This window comes from Rhodamnia argentea, chromosome 5, assembly GCF_020921035.1.
Source record: "Rhodamnia argentea isolate NSW1041297 chromosome 5, ASM2092103v1, whole genome shotgun sequence".
Classification (NCBI taxonomy): domain Eukaryota; kingdom Viridiplantae; phylum Streptophyta; class Magnoliopsida; order Myrtales; family Myrtaceae; genus Rhodamnia; species Rhodamnia argentea.
The window spans coordinates 26,390,866-26,408,999 of NC_063154.1; the positions used below are offsets into that span (position 1 = coordinate 26,390,866).

Here is an 18,134-nt window from a genome sequence, read left to right on the forward strand (position 1 = left end):
AAGTGTTGACTGGCTACTGGTGTTCAAAATAATGCTTAACAGATACGCTTCTTCTTTTCATTTAAATGTTCGATTAATAATTCATTCTCGTCACTAGGTATTTTCATTCTTTTTTTATTATTATTATGTTCTACAATTATTTTTCGGAAATGCAATAACTCGTCTTAGATAAATACTTACCCTAGGCAATTGAATTAGTGAAAATTGTCTATTATGCTTTATCGATGAATTGCCACGCTCTGAAAAGATATATTATTAATTGTAACATCCAAATGTGGGCTTCCTCGCTGGCATGACAGGATATTTGGTGCATGAGATGGATGAAATGTTGATAGATTGACAAGTTTAAGGCACAAATCGTTCCGGTCCTCATTTCTCTTAGTTATTAATCACATTGCATTTAGGTTACTCGCGTTATATAGCTCATATGGTATAAGAAAATATAGGAATTAGCACTGCATAATGTAATTGTTAGACATATAGCTGGGCCATTCGAGTCATAAGAATTTGTGTATATCATTTTCATAAAATAAAAGGAAAAAACTAGCATTTCTTATGGTTTGTAGCATAGGACTAGTTCGTGTGAAGTTTTATTTATGCTAGTTTATCTAGATTGCACACATTTTAAAACGTCTCATATTACATGCAGAATAGAAAATGCCCGCTCATTTGATTCAGAGACACTAAGGTCATTTTGTTTTACTAATTATTATAGAAAAAGAACAAAAGAAAAAAAATTGGGAGTATCATGTGGATCGCATTAGTTAGGAATATTAATTAATTTAATATCGCATGTTACTTAGTAGGTTCATGTCATTTAGAGTTAATTTTAATTGATACCGCACCTAGATAACATTTAGAATTAATTAATTCCATAGTATATCATTTAGAACTAATCATGCATATCACGGATTGCACGTCATATAGTGAGTCTCATACCTTAGAGTTTACACTGAATAATCAAATTACGTGGATCAAATTAATAACCATATTCCATGTCATTGGATTCAGGTCAGTTCACATTGCATAGCATACATGTTATTGGAATCCGAGTATTAGGTCAGGTGCATACATCCACAGCATTTTAATTGAATCATTTTCATAAACAAAGAAAAACTCTAAAAGAGAAAAGGCATCAAATGAGCGTTAGTTCTAGCGTAATCAATGGCGTTCAATCGGTTGTGACCAGCTTGCGATTGGTTAGCCAAGTCCTCAGTTTCGTCGGAATTAAGGCAATCGAATTGTCAATCAATGGCCTTCAATCGAATTTTTGTCCAATCTCCACTTTCTCGTAAATTTCTTCTCTCCGCCATCATTACTGCTGTGAACGTGAGTCTTTGGGTGAGCTTCAAGGTATCCTGGGTCATAAGAACAAAGGAGATTTTGACGATCATCACCATTCAGGATGTGAAACACGTTTGATGACACGTTGAAGATTTCCAACCGAAGTTTTGAATGATTAGACACATTTAGGCAAGCACTTAATGGTTTGAGATTTCTGATATGTGACGTAGTAGACGTATTAAGGTGACACTACAAAAAAACACGGATTTAACCACGAAAAATTTGCTACGGAAAAAATTTGTCGCTAATTTCCGATGAAAATAGTGACAAAATGAATATTCGTCGCTATTTGCAACGAAATAAGCGACGAAAAAATTCCTCGCTCATTAGTTACGAATATAGCGATGAAAAATAATTTGTGACTAATTAGCGACCAAAATATCCACGAAAAATTTTTCGTGGCTAATTAGCGACGAAAATAGCCACGAAATATTTTTTGTGGCTAATTAGCGACGAAAACTGCCATGAAATAATTATTCGTCGCTATCTCCTTTGCGACGAAAATGGGCTTCGTCGCCAGTTAGCGACGAATGTCGTTTTTCGTCACAAATTCTTTTATTAAAAGTTAGCGACGAAAATCGACGTTTGTCGCTAATTAGCGACGAAAATAAACGTTCATCACTAATTAGCGACGAACTTTTGTTTTCATCGCAAAATTAGCACTATGAATAAAAATAACAAAGAAAATATTAACATTAGTGACGAATCATCATTTTTGTCGCTAATTTAGAGACGAAATGTATTATTCATCACTAATATGAAGGAAAAAAAAAAGAAAATGTTCAGTTTATTTAATTTACGACAAAAAAAAGTGTTCGCCGCTAAATTTGCGACGAAATAATACATTTCGTCGCAAATTTATTTAATTTATTCTGGAAATTAGTGACGGAATTATTTTTTTGTCGCTAATTTTTTTTTCTTTTTTATTTAATTTATATCAACAATTTGCAAAATGAGAATTGTCGCAAATTTTCAAGAATTTCATCTTTGTCGCAAATTTTTTTTTTAAAATTAACGACGAAATTATGTTTTCATCGCTAATTAGCGACGAAGGACTTTATTTCGTCGCTAAATTTTTGAGGGAGCTTTTGAAATTTAGCGATCCCACTCTCTCCTCCCGCCTCCTTTCTATCATTCCGCCTCCATAGCATTCAATTTCCCCGCGTAACCCCACTCACCTTCTCTCTTCGTCCTTTCTCCTTCCCCCACTCACCTTCTCTTCCTCCTCTTTGTGGAACAGATCCCCTTCCCCTGTTCCCTCGCTCTACCAACCTCCAGTGACCACCGACGCCACCACCGCCGCCTCCTCCAATCACCGTCGGCCTCATCGTCGCCCTCCAACCGTCCGCCCGAGTGAGCCCGAGCCCCGACCTCCATCTCCACTGGCCCTCCTCTCTTTGTCCGGCACCCCGACTACCCTCCGCTTGCTCTGCTCCTCCTCTGCCCGTGATGCCCCTTGCTCCTGAGACCCACCCTCCCCACCGTCCCTCGCCAGCCGTCGCCATCCACCTCGGCCGGGACTCCTCGACCCGCTGCGACCCAAGACTCGCTCACCCCCTCCGCCATTGAATAAAAAGGAACACTACAAAAAAAAAACATGCTTTTTGCGACAAACATTTGCGACGAATAAAAATTCATAGCAAATTTGTGCATTTTGACGAATAAAAATTGTAGCAAATTTTGAGTTCGGTAAAATTGTCGCTAATTGGGTTTTGCGATGAATTTTGCCACGAAAAAAAATTTGTGGGTAATCTGGCGTCGCAAAATTTAGTAACGAAAAATTATTTTTTCGGCGCTAAATTTAGCGACGAATAAGTTTCGTCGCTAATTTTCCACAGGGAGTAATTAGTCGCAAAATTCGTGGTTAATTTGCGACGAAACTTATTCGTCACTAATTAGCCACGGATAAATAGTCGTCGTAAAATTCGTCGCTAATTAGCAACGAATTTTAGTTTTTTGTCGCTAAATTTTGCGGTGCCGAATTGGCGACGAATATTTTTTCGTTGTTAATTTTCGTCGCAAATCGGTTTAGGGACCAATTTTGGTCAATTTTTCATGGCAAAATTCGTGGCTAAATCCTTATTTTTTTGTAGGTCCTCTTTTAATGGTTTGAGGTACTTTCATTGGTCTGTCTAGTCACCATCATGTTGATCTTACTCCATGAGTTGTCCAAGACAATACGAAGGAAAGTCCATGTTCCAGTACGTCAACTGAGGGATGGCTCAAAGCTGTCTCCGGGTTAGACGAAGAAGTGCAATTGCCCCACGAGATAAAGATGACTTCTGGACTTTACTCTTGAATTTTATCATGGGTGGAATCCACTTATACCGGCACTTGAACTTTTCCTTCACAGATTTTTTGGCGTCCTGCACCTCCCCAAGCAGTCACCAGCAGTTCGTGATAGTCCAACCATCATTGCCGCCGGCCTTCCTCTTTGAGCACGGGGTACATATTTTTTTCTTGTGTCCTTTACACGCTATGCATATCGATATGAACTGCCAATACTAGCATGTACATATTTCTCTCTTAAACTTTTGCGACTGTCAACACATGTCGGACTTTTTGCCTAAAGATTTGAACTGCCAATACCAGCATGGATGCTGACTTCATTTGTGCATTCATTCAAAGGCTGTGGTTTTCCTTCAGTTACATTTGATTTCTCTTGCCTTTGTTTCTTTGGAAGTTGGATTTTGCGCTAACGCAAATACACTATTTTTCAGGATGTACGGGAACCTCACCATCAATAACCGCAGTTCATGAAGAGTATTCAATTGATTCTCAGTTTCAACTGAAAATAGTGAGTCGACATATTATGAAGTTGAATATGGGGATGTTGATAGAAACATCAAAGTGAACCGCGGTACAAGCACCAGAATAGCAACATCTCCGGGATCTGCATCGTCTCATTGCCGATCATCTCCAAGGCACTCTTGGACAAAAATTTTCATGTTATGTCTATTTGAGTTGCTAGGAGATTCTTTAAGGGCGTTCATGTTTCAGTTTGGTTCAATTTGAACTTCATGTCAACCACATATAATTTAAATCAAACCAGTAACTAAACTAAAATTGAATTGATAACTTCTAATTTGCTATGGGCTTGAAAGCTTTCGGCATCAGTTGAGCTCAAACATTGATCTTAAATAGGTAGGGATTTTATGGTGGATCTTGACATTTACAAATTACGGCAAACACTCTCATGTATGGGAGTACCTCTACAAATTCTAAAACGGAGATGTGATGAAAAGCAAGATTTTGTATTCTATTATCATACAACAATAAAGCTGGAGAAATTCCCAACTCTTAGCCAACATGTGGATGTCGGTGGTGCCCGGTTCATTACTTTTGGGGCTTGTCATTTACCGGTCAACAAATAAGATGGGAATTACTTGTCATTTTAGAAAGTGCAAGGCAAAGTGAGATGATAGGTGACTATCATTTAATAGGACTCATTCTTCATATTCATACTTTTTTATAAAGGAGGTGGCACCTCAATTGGCTTTGTTACATAGAGTTTATGTGAAAAAGCGTAGATTTGATTGTCATACCTAAAGGATAAATAAAGTCCATATGAATAATAGAAGTCACGGGACTAGCCGCCAAATCCATGACAACAGGTAAAGCAATCCCTAGGATTTCTCTACCGATTCTGTCCTTTCTCAAGACTTCCCTACAATCCATGTAGAAAACATTATACTGTTGAGATTTCTAAATGGATTGCAGGGAAGTCTTAAGAATCGATAGACTTGGTCGAGAAATACTGGGGATTGCTTTACCTGCTATCGTGGTTTTGGCGGCTAGTCGCGTCACTTCCGTTATTCATACGGCCTTCATTTATCCTTGTAGGACGATCGAATATACTCTTTTTCACAAGAACTCTATGTAACAAAGTCAATTAAGGTGCCACCTTCTTTAGTAGAAAGTATGAATATGAAGAATGAAACCTATTAAATGATAATCACCCATCATCTCAGCTTGCCTTGCACTTTCTAAAATGCCAGGTGATTGCCATCTTATTTGTCGATTGGTAAATGACAAGCCTTCATTTATCCTGTACGTATGACGATCAAATCTTTTCATAACAGTGACTGAAACTTGATAGAGCTCGGATTCATCACTCTGAGCACTTCATCATCCGGTTAAAGCTAAGTTCTCTCTCATTCTCTTACTCTCCTTTTTTTTTTTTTTTTCAGTCAATAGCATTGATGCTCAATCTTCTCCTAAGTTGGCCGCTAACACCGAAAGCCACCGCTGATTAACACTGTTTGTTGCTTCGAAACTTGATCGCGCTACTGTTTTACCCTGTTTTCTGATCAGAGACTTTGAAGAGCTCGGCTCCTACTTGTAGATTATTCGCTGACGACAATCATGAGCAAAGACTTTTCCAAGACATCAGCACTTCAGTTTTTTTTTGTTTTTTGGGTTGAATCAACACTTAATTTGATCATCCTTCAAAGTTAACACCTGCATCTCCGAGCTAAGCACCTCTCTACTCTATTGTCTGAGAAACAAGTACGAGAGATCTTAACTACTGACTCCCTGATGATCGTTTGCCATGAGTTCCTATTTGTTATTTGAACACATTCGATTATGGGCTTAAGTACACTACAAGTGCCAAAACTTGTGTACGACGCTCATTTTGGTGTCAAAACTTTCAAAACGATCACTTAAGTGCCAAAATTTTTAAAAAAAGATTACTTCAGTGTCAAAACTTTCAAAAAGATTACTTAAATGCCAACTTTTTTTAAAAATTATCATTTAAGTGCCATTTTTTTAAAAAACAATCACTTTAATGTCAACTCCACCGAGCCATGTTAGCTCAAATATTAATAAAAAAAAGCACGTGTCGGATTTTCAGTAAGCCATGTCAGCTAAAATTGAAGTTGACACTGAAGTGATCGTTTTTAAAAGAAGTTGACACTTAAGTGATCGTTTTTAAAAAAGTTGGCACTTAAGTGATCGTTTTGAAAGTTTTGGCACTAAAGTGAACGCCGTACACAAGTTTTGGCACTTCTAATGTTCTTTTGCCTTCAATTATGTATATGATTATTAGAATATGGATTATGGCTTTACTGATTTCCTTGGTTGATAAAGACTTTTCATGATTTTAAGTTTTTGAAGCTAGAACAACGATGAACAGGGCCAGGGGAATGATGGCTAAGGGAAAAGCCAGCCAAGTATGGGTTGTTGATGTTCTGAAGGTGACGGACTGAGAAGGAGACCGAAAGGAAAATTAAATTAAAATTTAAAAATCAAAAATAAGAAAGGTGGAAGGGTAAGTTCTTGGGTGTAAAACAAGACTAAAAAGAAGGGGCGGGGGGAGAAAATAAAGGGAATAAAGCAATAAAAAATTGGTAAAAATTAAATGAATACACACGCGCGCACATATAAATCTTGCGTTGTAGTGTTAATTAAATTTCATTTTAGCTCAGGCTCATTTGTTTAGGGAGACATTTTCTTTGGATTTGTTAAATAAATGACAAACTTTATATATTCTTCTTTTTCAGATGAAAAAGTAAAAAAGGGAAAATGTAGAAAAATATATACAATCGACAGATAAAAATTCCAATGCATTAACATTAGATGAGCATTTAAGGATTGGTTTATAATGTACGTGTTTTTCCTCTTTTGTAGAGTTCATTAGCAACAGAATCATCATTAGAGATTAGAATTAGAGTTAAACTTTGAATTCTATTTGATTTTAGCTCACAGGGTTGCTCTCCCAGTACTTAAGAATGCAGCATTGTAATGTTCTTTGCCCGATATTGCATTGAGTTACTTTACCGTATTTCACCTTTTATTCGCTCTTCAGTATTGTTATTGATGGGCTTGTTTGTGATTGTTTTTACATCATTTTTTGCATTCTGAATCATGTTCGTTGTCATTCGAATGGTTAGGACTCATAATTGGACAAACACTACATGAGACACTTAGTAAACAACCAGTCAAGTTAGGTAGTGATTCTAGTTTCTTAGTGACTTATACTCCCATATCTCAGTTTGTTTCTAGATAACTGCAATAGGTTAGTGGCGATTTCTTATCGTATAGAATTCGCATAGGATTATGAAGTACCAATTGTGCACAAATTATGGGTTTGGGAGAACTCGCGCCAATTAAGGACCATTGGTCCTAACTCAATATTACATCTAAACTTGTCTCTCTTGATGGAGGACCACTTCTGGAGGGTCATGAGATGCATAAAGAAGCACTCACCTTTGTAACAAAAGGGAATGTACATACAACACGAAAAAGTAAAAATTGATCATAGATGAATATATATATATATATATATATATATATATAAATATTTAAAAGATGATACAAAATTAGGTGAAGAAAATCAAAAAGAAAATGAGAGAACACCTCAGGAAGGAGGTAAGGAAGCCATGAGAGGAGGCAGGTGAAACCTCGATGATGTAGGCGGGGCATGAGGGCCTAGCCATTGAGTGTCTGGGTGTACATCAGTGTTGACATCTTCCAATAATGAAAGGCTCGAAATCACCTTGGCGATTTGGCTTTTGCGCCAAACGACGGTAATAACATGCATAATCATCTCAGGTAAGTGTCCAACTTGAATACGCAAAGAGATGATTTCAGTGGGTCATATGTCAAGCGGCTATGGATGCACAAGTGCCTCTTTGAATGGAGTTTTGTTAATCGCATACAAGAACCCAAGTAGAGTGCTGGAAGACTTGTCAAACAAGACAACGGAGGTGGAAAGGATGTGATTGAGGTACCTCGTAACTCCACGACTTTGAGTATTTGCACAGACAAGTAGAAGCTATTTAGGATTATCATCAAATTATAATTTCTTTAAGGGAGTAAAGTCAAAATATTTGTTCAATAATGTGTTGCCTGTAGACCGCACAAGTCATTATCCATAAAAGAAAATTGACTTGCAAATTCAAATGCCCATTTTCATCCTTTATGGCTTCCTCTTGCCCCTTACATGTTGTTGTCAAGATCTTGAGATCTACGCCCCTAGATGCAATTTTGAAGGCCATATTATGAAGTACTTTGTTCATTTGGACATGTTTTTTTTCATCTCACTTCTTTCTAACAAAGATACATTAATCAGCTCATGCAATATGTTATACCATTTATTGTGCGTATCTCGAAATTGATCGATGCTATTGATAAATCCCTTTGCCTTCCGAATTTTCATCAAATTACCAAAAAAATATGTCAAATTCTTCATGAAACAATACCCCACACAGGCTGCACTAAATTTAACCCTCCCCATCTAAATCCTCATAATAGACTCAAAAATTCGAACACATTGTTCATGCCTTGGATTTTGATAATGGGTCATCTTGACAAATTCTTCAATTTGTCTATTCCTAATTGAATGTTTTTATCCCCAAGAGTCCTTTCCACTTTATCAATCAGTGGCAAACCAACGCAAATCTCTACCATGAACAAATCAAAAGTCTAGACGGAAAACCCTCCTTGATGCTTAGCTAAAGTCCTTTCAAAAATTGCATGCAATGTGTTTGGCGCAAGCATGGCAATGCGCAACACTAGGAAAATTTTAGCGAGGCTAAGTAAAAGTGAGTGAGGCCGAGCTAAATAGTGGGTTCGGGCTCAAATGGGCGAAATGAAAAAAAGTCCCAACAACTTTATTAAAGACTTCCTTTTCACAAAGGAATTGACTTTCTTGAAATTTTTTTTAACTTTTTTCCTTTCATAATTCATCATAGTAAATCTTTTTTTTACCTACTCACATTAGCAAATCACTCAGTTCATTCGTGTTTAATTACTCTAAATACCCTAATAATAGCACCCATTTTTACCAAATACCACTTACTTTATAATTATTTCTCTAGTTGGCCCTTGCCGTGGCCTCCGTTGCACCATTATCGACCCCCATTGTTCCTTTACATCTCTATCTCCCTCGCTGCAGACCTACAATTGACGCATTTACCAAAACATTGCCACATCTCCTCCAGCATCCGCCCCTGTGTTTCTGGCATTGTCATGTAGAAGAAAACCTTACTGACAATAAAAACATCATTGATGAGACTCCACTGATCACCCAATCTAAGGCGACACCAATTGCATACCCCTACGCATGCAATTTCAACGGGAAGATACGCATGCAGTTTCAACGGGAAGATCTCTGATTTATACACCCACATGATTAGCCCCATCTCAATTAAAGAAGGCCACGTAGGACAACATTGAGGCCATGCACATGGCCACCGCTCGCATGAGTTTTGTGTGGTTGTGGTGGCCGATGATGGCAAGACACATTCCGAAAGAGGCAAGTGAGAAGATCGTCTTGCCGGCGCTTATTCTTGTAGCGACATCACTCCCTACCTGGTCAAGGAGGAAGAATGCAACAATGATGAACGTTGCCTTTATGAAGTCGATGGCAATGGTCCAGAGGAGGTTCTTGTCGAAGGAGGTGATGTAGACATTCTTGAAAATGCGAGGGCTATGGAAGAGATGACGTCGATGCTAGAGGCTTTTTAGTATAAGTTGGTCCCAATGATGTATATCAGCATGTGGCACACGGATGAGGTCGGGTGGAAGAGGAGATCCAGCCATACACCCTTCTCGGTTCCCTGCTTGGTCCTGTCGGAAGAACACTAACTGTCTAGTGTGCTACGCACATACTGTCCAGTGTGCAAGGCCAAACAACCGTTAATAATTAAACTATATGTAATTGTGACTCGTTCATGGGCGAATGTGTGCATCTTGACTATGAACTCTAGTATGGGACGGATTGAGTAGAACGACAGAGGCACATATTCTCACATGTCCGAGTTATCGTTGCATTTTGTGTGGCAATCTAGTGGATGAGTTGCATGTGGTTGAGATATCTGCATTGAGGTATGCTATTGATTGATAAGACGTTTTGGACGAGTTGATGTGATGCCTGGCCCGTGAGTTGATTGATATGACTGTCACGTCGTGCTTTGCATTATATTATATGTAGCTTCGGGCAGGTAAGCTCGTATGTGATTGAAAAATTTATACTATGATTCCGTGACTACATAGTAGGGGTTCTGAGCGAATCAACGCCCTAGCCGGGTAGGCGTTGACTCATTGAGATTTATTTTTCAACCCATCGTGGTTAAACCATTTTCAGGTTATAATTAATGGAGCTAGTAGTTCTTTGAGAAGCTGATCGAGACGAAGGTGACGTAGCCTTATTTGGAGTAGATATGGAGTTGTTCCTATCCCACCCCGAAGTATGGGGCTGATTAGCGTGTTGTCTCAATTGGCCTAAGGCGTGTCTCTTCTGTAAACGAAGTTATATTTTTTAATTGATGCATTTTCTACTTGTTTATCCCTATGTTATATTATTGTTTAGGAGTATTATACGTTTTCGCATGCGTAGTTAAGTATCGAAGGTCGGTAACGTGCTTGGGACGCTATCCTTTGTGACCTAAGGGATGAGTTGGCAGTGGCCGCCGCGTGCTCGAGGATCGGGACGTGACATCACGTTCAATCAATTTTATGTTATCTAGATCTTCCTTGACGGAATGCCGCACCCTTCGCCTCTGGTTATCCAGCCACTTAAGTTCCCCGTCTAGTTCGCAAACCTTGCGGTCAGTGAAACACACATAGCCGCAGTGAGGACCGACCAGACCTAACAGGTAGTCTGCCTCTTTGAAAGCCACAGACGCAACAAAGGAAGTTATAGACACAGCAAAGGAAAGAATCTGCCATATTTTCCCAGCTTTTCGACTTCTGCTTTTCTGGTTTTCTGGAAGGAGAAATGGAAGTAAAGAAATTGTATATGCTGAGAAAGGCGGAAGTGATGGAACTCGGAAACGAAACACAGTGACTGAACAGGAACGATTCGATGGGATGAATCTACTGCCAAGAAAAATGAGGTGAAAAGAGAGAGCTTCTAGCAATGGGAGTAGTAGAGATTGAGATGGAAATGGAGAGCGAGGAAGAGATCATTGAGAGTTGCAACGATCAGGAAGAGCAGCACTTGGCTTTAATAGAGGCGGCTTTACAATGCGCACTAGCTGTCCAGCTGTCACCATTGTTTTCACGCGAGTGAGATCACACTGTCTTACGTAGCAAAAATATTTTTCAAGCATTGAAATTGATTTGTGCAAAAAATAAAAAAAAATTAAAACCAACTCCATTCCATTTTTTTTTTATTTTGTCTATAAGAGGAGGTTATATGAAAAGTGTATCCGATTCTTTCATTTCCTTGGGTCACTGGTCACTGGCCAGGAAAATAAAAAAAGAAAGAAAAGAGGGAAAGTAGTGATTCCTATTATGATATAATATCTCGTATTGGACTTTTATTGACAAATACTAATACTAAAAGAACAAGGCAAATTTTCAAAAAATGGTCCGAAGTGCTTTCGTTTTCTCAAATAAGGATTTGAAGTAAACTTTGTTTCAAATAACAGCATAGAGTGCTTAAATTATTTCAAAAGAGGGCCTAATCGAATGGCATTTTTGTCTTTCACGTTTTTGTTATTTTTTTTAATGTTTTTCTTTTTACCTTTTCTTTTTTTCTCCTCCCTTCCCTCCTGTTCATCATCTTCCCCCACACAATTCCCCGGAGTTCTCCCTATGAACCAACCAGCCCAACCCCTTCTTCCGGTGATCGAAGAGTGCGGACTTTATCACCTCCCTCGGTGGCTCCAGGGCTTCCAGTGTCGCATTCTTCCCGACATTCTTGTCCACCAGCTTAAAAATCTCATCCACACTCCTCAACTCCTTCGGACCCTTCTTCTCCTTCACCACGCCACGACCGCCTCTGACAAGGCAAACAAAGCACCCGCGTCCAAAATGAGCACTAACCTGCCTCGTGAAATAGCCGACTTCACAAGGTCGAAGCCTCGACCCTCGCAAAGATGTGAACTTGGCAGGGGATCTTGAACTTGCTAACGGCGCTGCGAGTGTTGGGCACAATACCCTCAACAGAGATCAAAGGGGCAAGGACAGCGGCGATGTCGCGCTCGATGTGACCGACCTGGATGGTCTTGGTGTTGAGGACCCGGATGGCGGATTGCGTTCTCGTCGTAGGGATTCAAAGGTTCGCGGACAAGGCCCACCTTCTCGCGGCCGCTGATGTTGTCGGAATAGTGGTGGAGCTTGACTATATTGGCGATGATGAAGCCGAGGAGGTAAGTTTCGGAGGTGGACACATGAGAGGAAGAAGAAAAAGATCGAGAGACTTGCGAAGACATGGGGTTGTCATTCGCTTCAAAGAATTGCCAGTCAAGGGCTTGGAGGGCGTTGCCGACGAGGTCCGCCATGGCTAAGAGAGAGAGAGAGAGAGAGAGAGAGAGAGAGAGAGAGAGAGAGGAGAGGCTTGAAGTTTTCTTTCTTTTGAAATTAAAGGTTTTCAATTCGTGATTTTTTTTTTTTTTACCATTGGCCCGAGGATGGTTGATTGAGGGATGAAACCGGTCGGATCGTCATTGCGGATCTGTGAGGAAGAAGCTTTGAGGGTTCGCTTAGGGGTAGGGCGGAAGTAGAGGTAGAGAGAGGGTGTTGAATAGAGAGAGGGCGACCACCACTTTCAGGATATTGTAGCTTCTTCTAGTCATGGCTTCTCTCCCTCTTTATGTGGAGTCTACGTGAATTCGATGGCGGGATCGATCGGTTCCGTGGGAAAGATGATGAACAGGAGGGAGGGGAGGAGAAAAAAGAAAAGGTCAAAAGAAAAGTATTAAAAAAAATAAAAACATAAAAGTCAAAAATGCCCTTCGTTAGGCCCTCTTTTGAAATAATTTGAGCACTTCAGGTTCTTAATTGAAACAAAGTTCACTTCAGGCCCTTATTTGAGAAAACGATGGCACTTCGGGTCCTTTTTTGAAATTTTCCCAAAGAACAATTCTCTATTTGATAAATCTGGATAGGGAGCTACTACCTCAACAAATCGACAATACTATCATTATTTTTTACCCCACGATTTTTTAATTAATTAGTGCTTTATACAAAACACGCGGTGATAACGTGTGGATCTATGATCAGAAATAACTGTGAGTACTATCAAATTGCCGGAAAAGCATTTCCCATCAAGATACGTAGTGTTTATCACTTCCTGAAGATGTACTTTCTTCCCTTCTTTATATAATGATGGCTAGCAATAAAAGAAAATACCCATTTCCAAAGAGTTGTTGTTCTCAGCTTGTTTCGAGGAAGTTTCCTTCGACCAACAATGAAAGAAAATAAAATCATTTTCAAACATCGTATTGCTATCATCAGAAGCCGTCGTCAATATCACTATGTCATTCGTCTGCATTTGAATTTGTCTTTTTTTTTTTATTTCTTTTAAAATGTAGGTTAGTTATGTCGATGAGAAAAAGCCGACATGATGGTCGATAGTTTGTTGAAAAGCAATGTCTTCCTTAAGCTCTAAGCTATGGTTATTTGATTAACACAATCCATGCATTATTGATCGCCACCTGCTTGGCCTTTTTCCAAAATTGAGATTGCCTTTTTGATTCCAGAGGAGAATTTATATTTTTTTTTATTATTTCAGAGCGCTGGTGAACGTTGATAATAAAATTGATTAGGACAAGGTGAGGCATTTTGGATATTGATCAAACATAGTTTTTGTTTAGCCAAGGCACAAAAAGGGATTTGTTTCTCCAATCAAATCCAATATCATAATCCATCTGACGAAACCCAAAAAGCACAATCAAGGAAAACTTATTTTTCCCCATACTTTTCTAAACTTATCATCAACATTTCCTTTATACCAAACATAGTTTTGATTTATTCAAGGCACAAAAAAGGATTTGTTTCCTATAATTTAATGCAATATCATAATCCATCTTATGAAACCCAAACAACATAATCGAGGAAAACTTATTTTACCCCATAATCTGGCTTGTCTAAACTTATCATCAACGTTTCCTAGACTTCCTTTGGGGAATTACCTCATTGGTAATCCTTTTTTTCATGCCCGAACAAAGCATGTTGAGATTGACTATCATTTCGTTCGGGGAACGGGTGGTTCAGAAACAACTCCATGTTCAGTACATCTCCTCCATAGATCAACTTGCAAACATCTTCACCAAAGTTCTATCTACCACTCGATTTCGTTTATTGCAATACAAGCTTACTGTAAGATCTCTCACATCAGCTTGCGGGGGATGTCAGAGGATATCAAATCTGGAATCTGATATTTCATCGGATCTCTAGCAATCATTCTCGATATTCAGCAATTGCTCCCGATACTCAACGGATCCCTTGCAACTAATTCTGATACTCAGAAATCGCTCCCGATAGTCAGCAGATCTCTTACGATCACTCATTGATTTCTTTTGATTTATTGTTAATTTGTTTATATCCTCAACTTCTTATAAATAGAAGCTGTAAAGAGAGATAAAGATGTACAAAAACATTTATTTATAATACAATACAGTTTTATGTTTCTACATCGACCCAAAAAAAAAAAGAACAACCCTCTCGAGTTTCTGACCAAAACAAAAACAAAAAAAATCCCTCTCAACTTCTTAGGCTACAAGAGACCGAGGTAAGAATACATAAATATGTTTCTTAGTCTTAATTAAACCATGTCCTTTGCACGGACTAGCTCATTTTCTCACCCACTGACGTGCGAGGCCGATAATGACCGGCACAAGTATCGACAGAGCGACGAAGAAGAAGTTGAAGAAAGTGTTGGGCGTAAGGGTGACCATCGCGGTGTCGTACGTTACTGTCAGGGCGAAAAGCGCTACTCGCAGCTCCATTTGCATCGGGAATCCAAATGTGAGGTAGTAGATCATCTGGAGAGAGGCGAAGAATCCGATCGAGTTGAAGATGAGGAAGAGGATGTAAGCGGCCGGGTACTCGTTTCCCCAAACCGCCTTGCCGGTTTTGTGCGATGTGGTCTCGTTGTTCGTGGCACTGGTGCTGTTACTCGAGGGCTCTGAATCGTCCTGCCAAAGTCCGCCCGGCGGCTGAAGCACAGCTTGGTAGGTAGCGGTTATGATGAGAGCGGCGACGACGAGCAAGGCGTTCCGCACATCACCCGGGGAGTCCCTTTCTCTTTTGTACTCGAAGTACTTTAACCACTGGGTTGTCTCTTCATTGCCCCTCAAGAAACTTATGCAACGGGAGGTCCAAGTTCTGCGTGAATTGTGACGTCCGGGTGATTGGAAGTGATGTCCGCTTGATTGACCGGTTCCGGGTTCTGGGTCTTCAGTCGCCAGCGTCACCATAGAAGGCAATCCCGTTGCTCTCTTGGCTCCACATCGTGTGAGGATTTCTGCGATTTCTGCATCACCGGCTTCATTGTTAATGAGTAGTAGAATGTCTAGAGGCGTTAGACCAGCCTCATTCCTGGCGTTCACTTCGATCAGATCTTTGTCAATTGCATCGCCCGAGACCAGGAACTCGACTACCTGTTCGATTCAAGAACATAAATCGTTAATCATTCAACACTCTCGTTGCGACCTCGACACTATAGCAGAAACAAGCGTTCCACCCTTGACTCTTGAGTACCATACTAACATGAAGTATTGTCGGAACAAAGAACAAGAACAGAGAAGAGGAACCGATATGACTAAATGAAACGGGTCAAAAGAACTGGGCAGCTTGCCTCGTATTGCTTTCTAGCCACTGCGAGGTGCAAGATCTGGTTCCCTTGGCCGTCCCGACAATTCAAGACATGCTCTTTGTTCAACCGCTTCAGCTGCTGCACCAGCAACTTGAACGCCTCAAACTGGCTGTTTTTCACCGCGAGGTGGAGCGTGCTCTCCCGCCGAGCCATCACTTCCTCGACAGAATCAGGACAAGCCGAGACCAGCTCCTTCAGGACTTCGCCTTTCCCTTTGATGGCCGAATAGTGGAGAGGAATCCTCTCCTCTCTCCCCTTCACAAGGCACAGGCGACTGCCCACTTTCAAAAGCTCCCGAACTATATCCACGTCGCCCCTTGCCGCGGCGATGTGCAGGGGGCTGAAACCGTCCTGGTTCAGCTCGTCGGCGAACTCCGTCCTCAGCTTCAGGACTTCTCTGACGAAACTCGTATGGCCGGCCATCGAGGCGACATGTAGCGGGTTATCTCCTTCCGCTAGAGAAGCGGCGTTGAGGATGAGGACGTTTTCTCCGACCAAGGAGTGCAACTGATCGACATTCCCTGTGTAGGATGCTTCAAACAACCTAGGATCCATCTTTTTGGGCCTGAGAAGGCTGTTTCGTGATTCTTACGTTGGACGGTTTATCTTCTACTGGTCGTTTGTTAGAAAATATAAAATTTATTTTGGAAGAAGAAATATAATTAGACTTGTTTACTTTTCATATTGATGATTGAACTGGATCTGAGGTGTCAAACAACTCCAATCGCGTGAACAAGAAGAATTCAAGTAGCAGCCAAAATTATTATCCTGGAAAATTTGGACAGAAGCACAGCGATGAGTTCCGTCCTCATCATTTCTGAACTGGTCCTCGCTCCACTTTCATTTGCGTTGGCCACGTGGTCCAATCCCCAAAGAGAAGTAAGAAAATATCTTTGATGTCTGGAGGAGGAAGGGCTTGTTTTTGCGGGTCCTGGTCAGAGAATGGGGGTTGAAGATAATAACTTGATGTAGAACATCTAGCATGTGATTTCTTGGAGAAGCGTGATCAGCAGAAATCGGGGCGATTTCGCCGCTAATTCACTGATCGGATCGGACGAGCTCGGATTGCGCTCAAATTTGGTTGGCTGAAGTGAAACGGCCTTCCGATCAATACTCACAGCTATGCTGTGACGTACGTCGTATTTTCGCGTTTCGGGATCGTTTAGATAGGTTTTCAGGCAGTTCTTTTATTTTAGGAAACTTATAGATATAGATAATTGCGATATTTGATTTGAATTTCGTTTGATTAGATTAGATTTGATTTGTTTAATGTTATCTTTGAGTAATTCTAATTCCTAAAGGAGTCCTCTCTATATAATGGACGTCCGCCCTATGTAATCCACACGTTATCATTCTATCAAATTGAGTTTGTTCTTAGGAAAGAATTTCCTATTATCTCTTCCACTGCGTCATTTGGTATCAGAGCGAGGTTCCCTCCGCGACGATGTCTAATAACGTGAATCGAAATACCTCCGTAGCTGAGGGCCATGCCAATGAGCCTTTTACACGAGAGGAGTTTACCCGGTTTGTTGAGGAAACTCGACGAGCTCAGCAAGATAGCCAACGGACGATGCAAGAATTGCTTGCCGCAATCCAACGGTTGTCTACAAACCCTAACCCAAACCCTGGCGTTCTTCCGGCTGAACGTGTCCCGATCGTCGTTCAGTGGTTATGGGACGTGGGGCGAATCCCACAAAGGCGACAAGACTATGTCGAGGATTTAAGAAGAAGACAATGAAGAATTCCAAGATGAGCTTTTCGTGGAGGCCGCCGACAAAGGGGTTACCGACGAGTAACAATATCAATTGAAGGTTGATCTTCCTACCTTTAATGGTAATCTCAATATCGAAGACTTCCTTGATTGGCTTTGGGAAGTTGAGAAATTCTTCACGCCATGGACATTGAAGAGGACCGCAAGTGAAGTTGGTGGCTTACAAATTGAAGGGTGGTGCCTCTGGTGGGAACAAACACAATTATCCCGTCAGGCAGGCGCCGATCCAAACCCGGAGTCGGATGAAGCGGATGTTGAAGATGCGGTTCCTTCCACCGACTATGAACAAGTTTTGTTCCAACAATTGGTGACAAGGAAGTCGGCGGTTCAAGCTTCACAAGAATTCCTCCGGTCTCGGCCCGCAATAATCTTGCGAGTCGAAGCGCAACAAACCGCCGGTATATCAATGGTCTACGTTTAAATATCCAAGATCGTGTTTGTTGCATCGTCTATATTCGTAGAAGACGC

At 40.5% G+C, this 18,134-nt stretch overlaps 1 protein-coding gene and 1 pseudogene across 1 annotated transcript; both read right to left on the minus strand.

The window, feature by feature from the left end:
• Nucleotides 1-11,853: 11,853 nt before the first annotated feature.
• LOC115756927 lies at nucleotides 11,854-12,578 on the minus strand (annotated as a pseudogene).
• A 2,226-nt stretch (nucleotides 12,579-14,804) lies between these two features.
• On the minus strand, nucleotides 14,805-16,450 carry LOC125315157 (ankyrin repeat-containing protein BDA1-like). The gene is made up of 2 exons (XM_048279360.1): nucleotides 15,878-16,450; nucleotides 14,805-15,680 (listed from the first exon to the last, which is right to left on the minus strand). Exons 1-2 carry the CDS (start codon nucleotides 16,448-16,450, stop codon nucleotides 14,871-14,873), a joined length of 1,383 nt encoding a protein of 460 aa, XP_048135317.1. The 3' UTR covers nucleotides 14,805-14,870.
• Nucleotides 16,451-18,134: the final 1,684 nt, after the last annotated feature.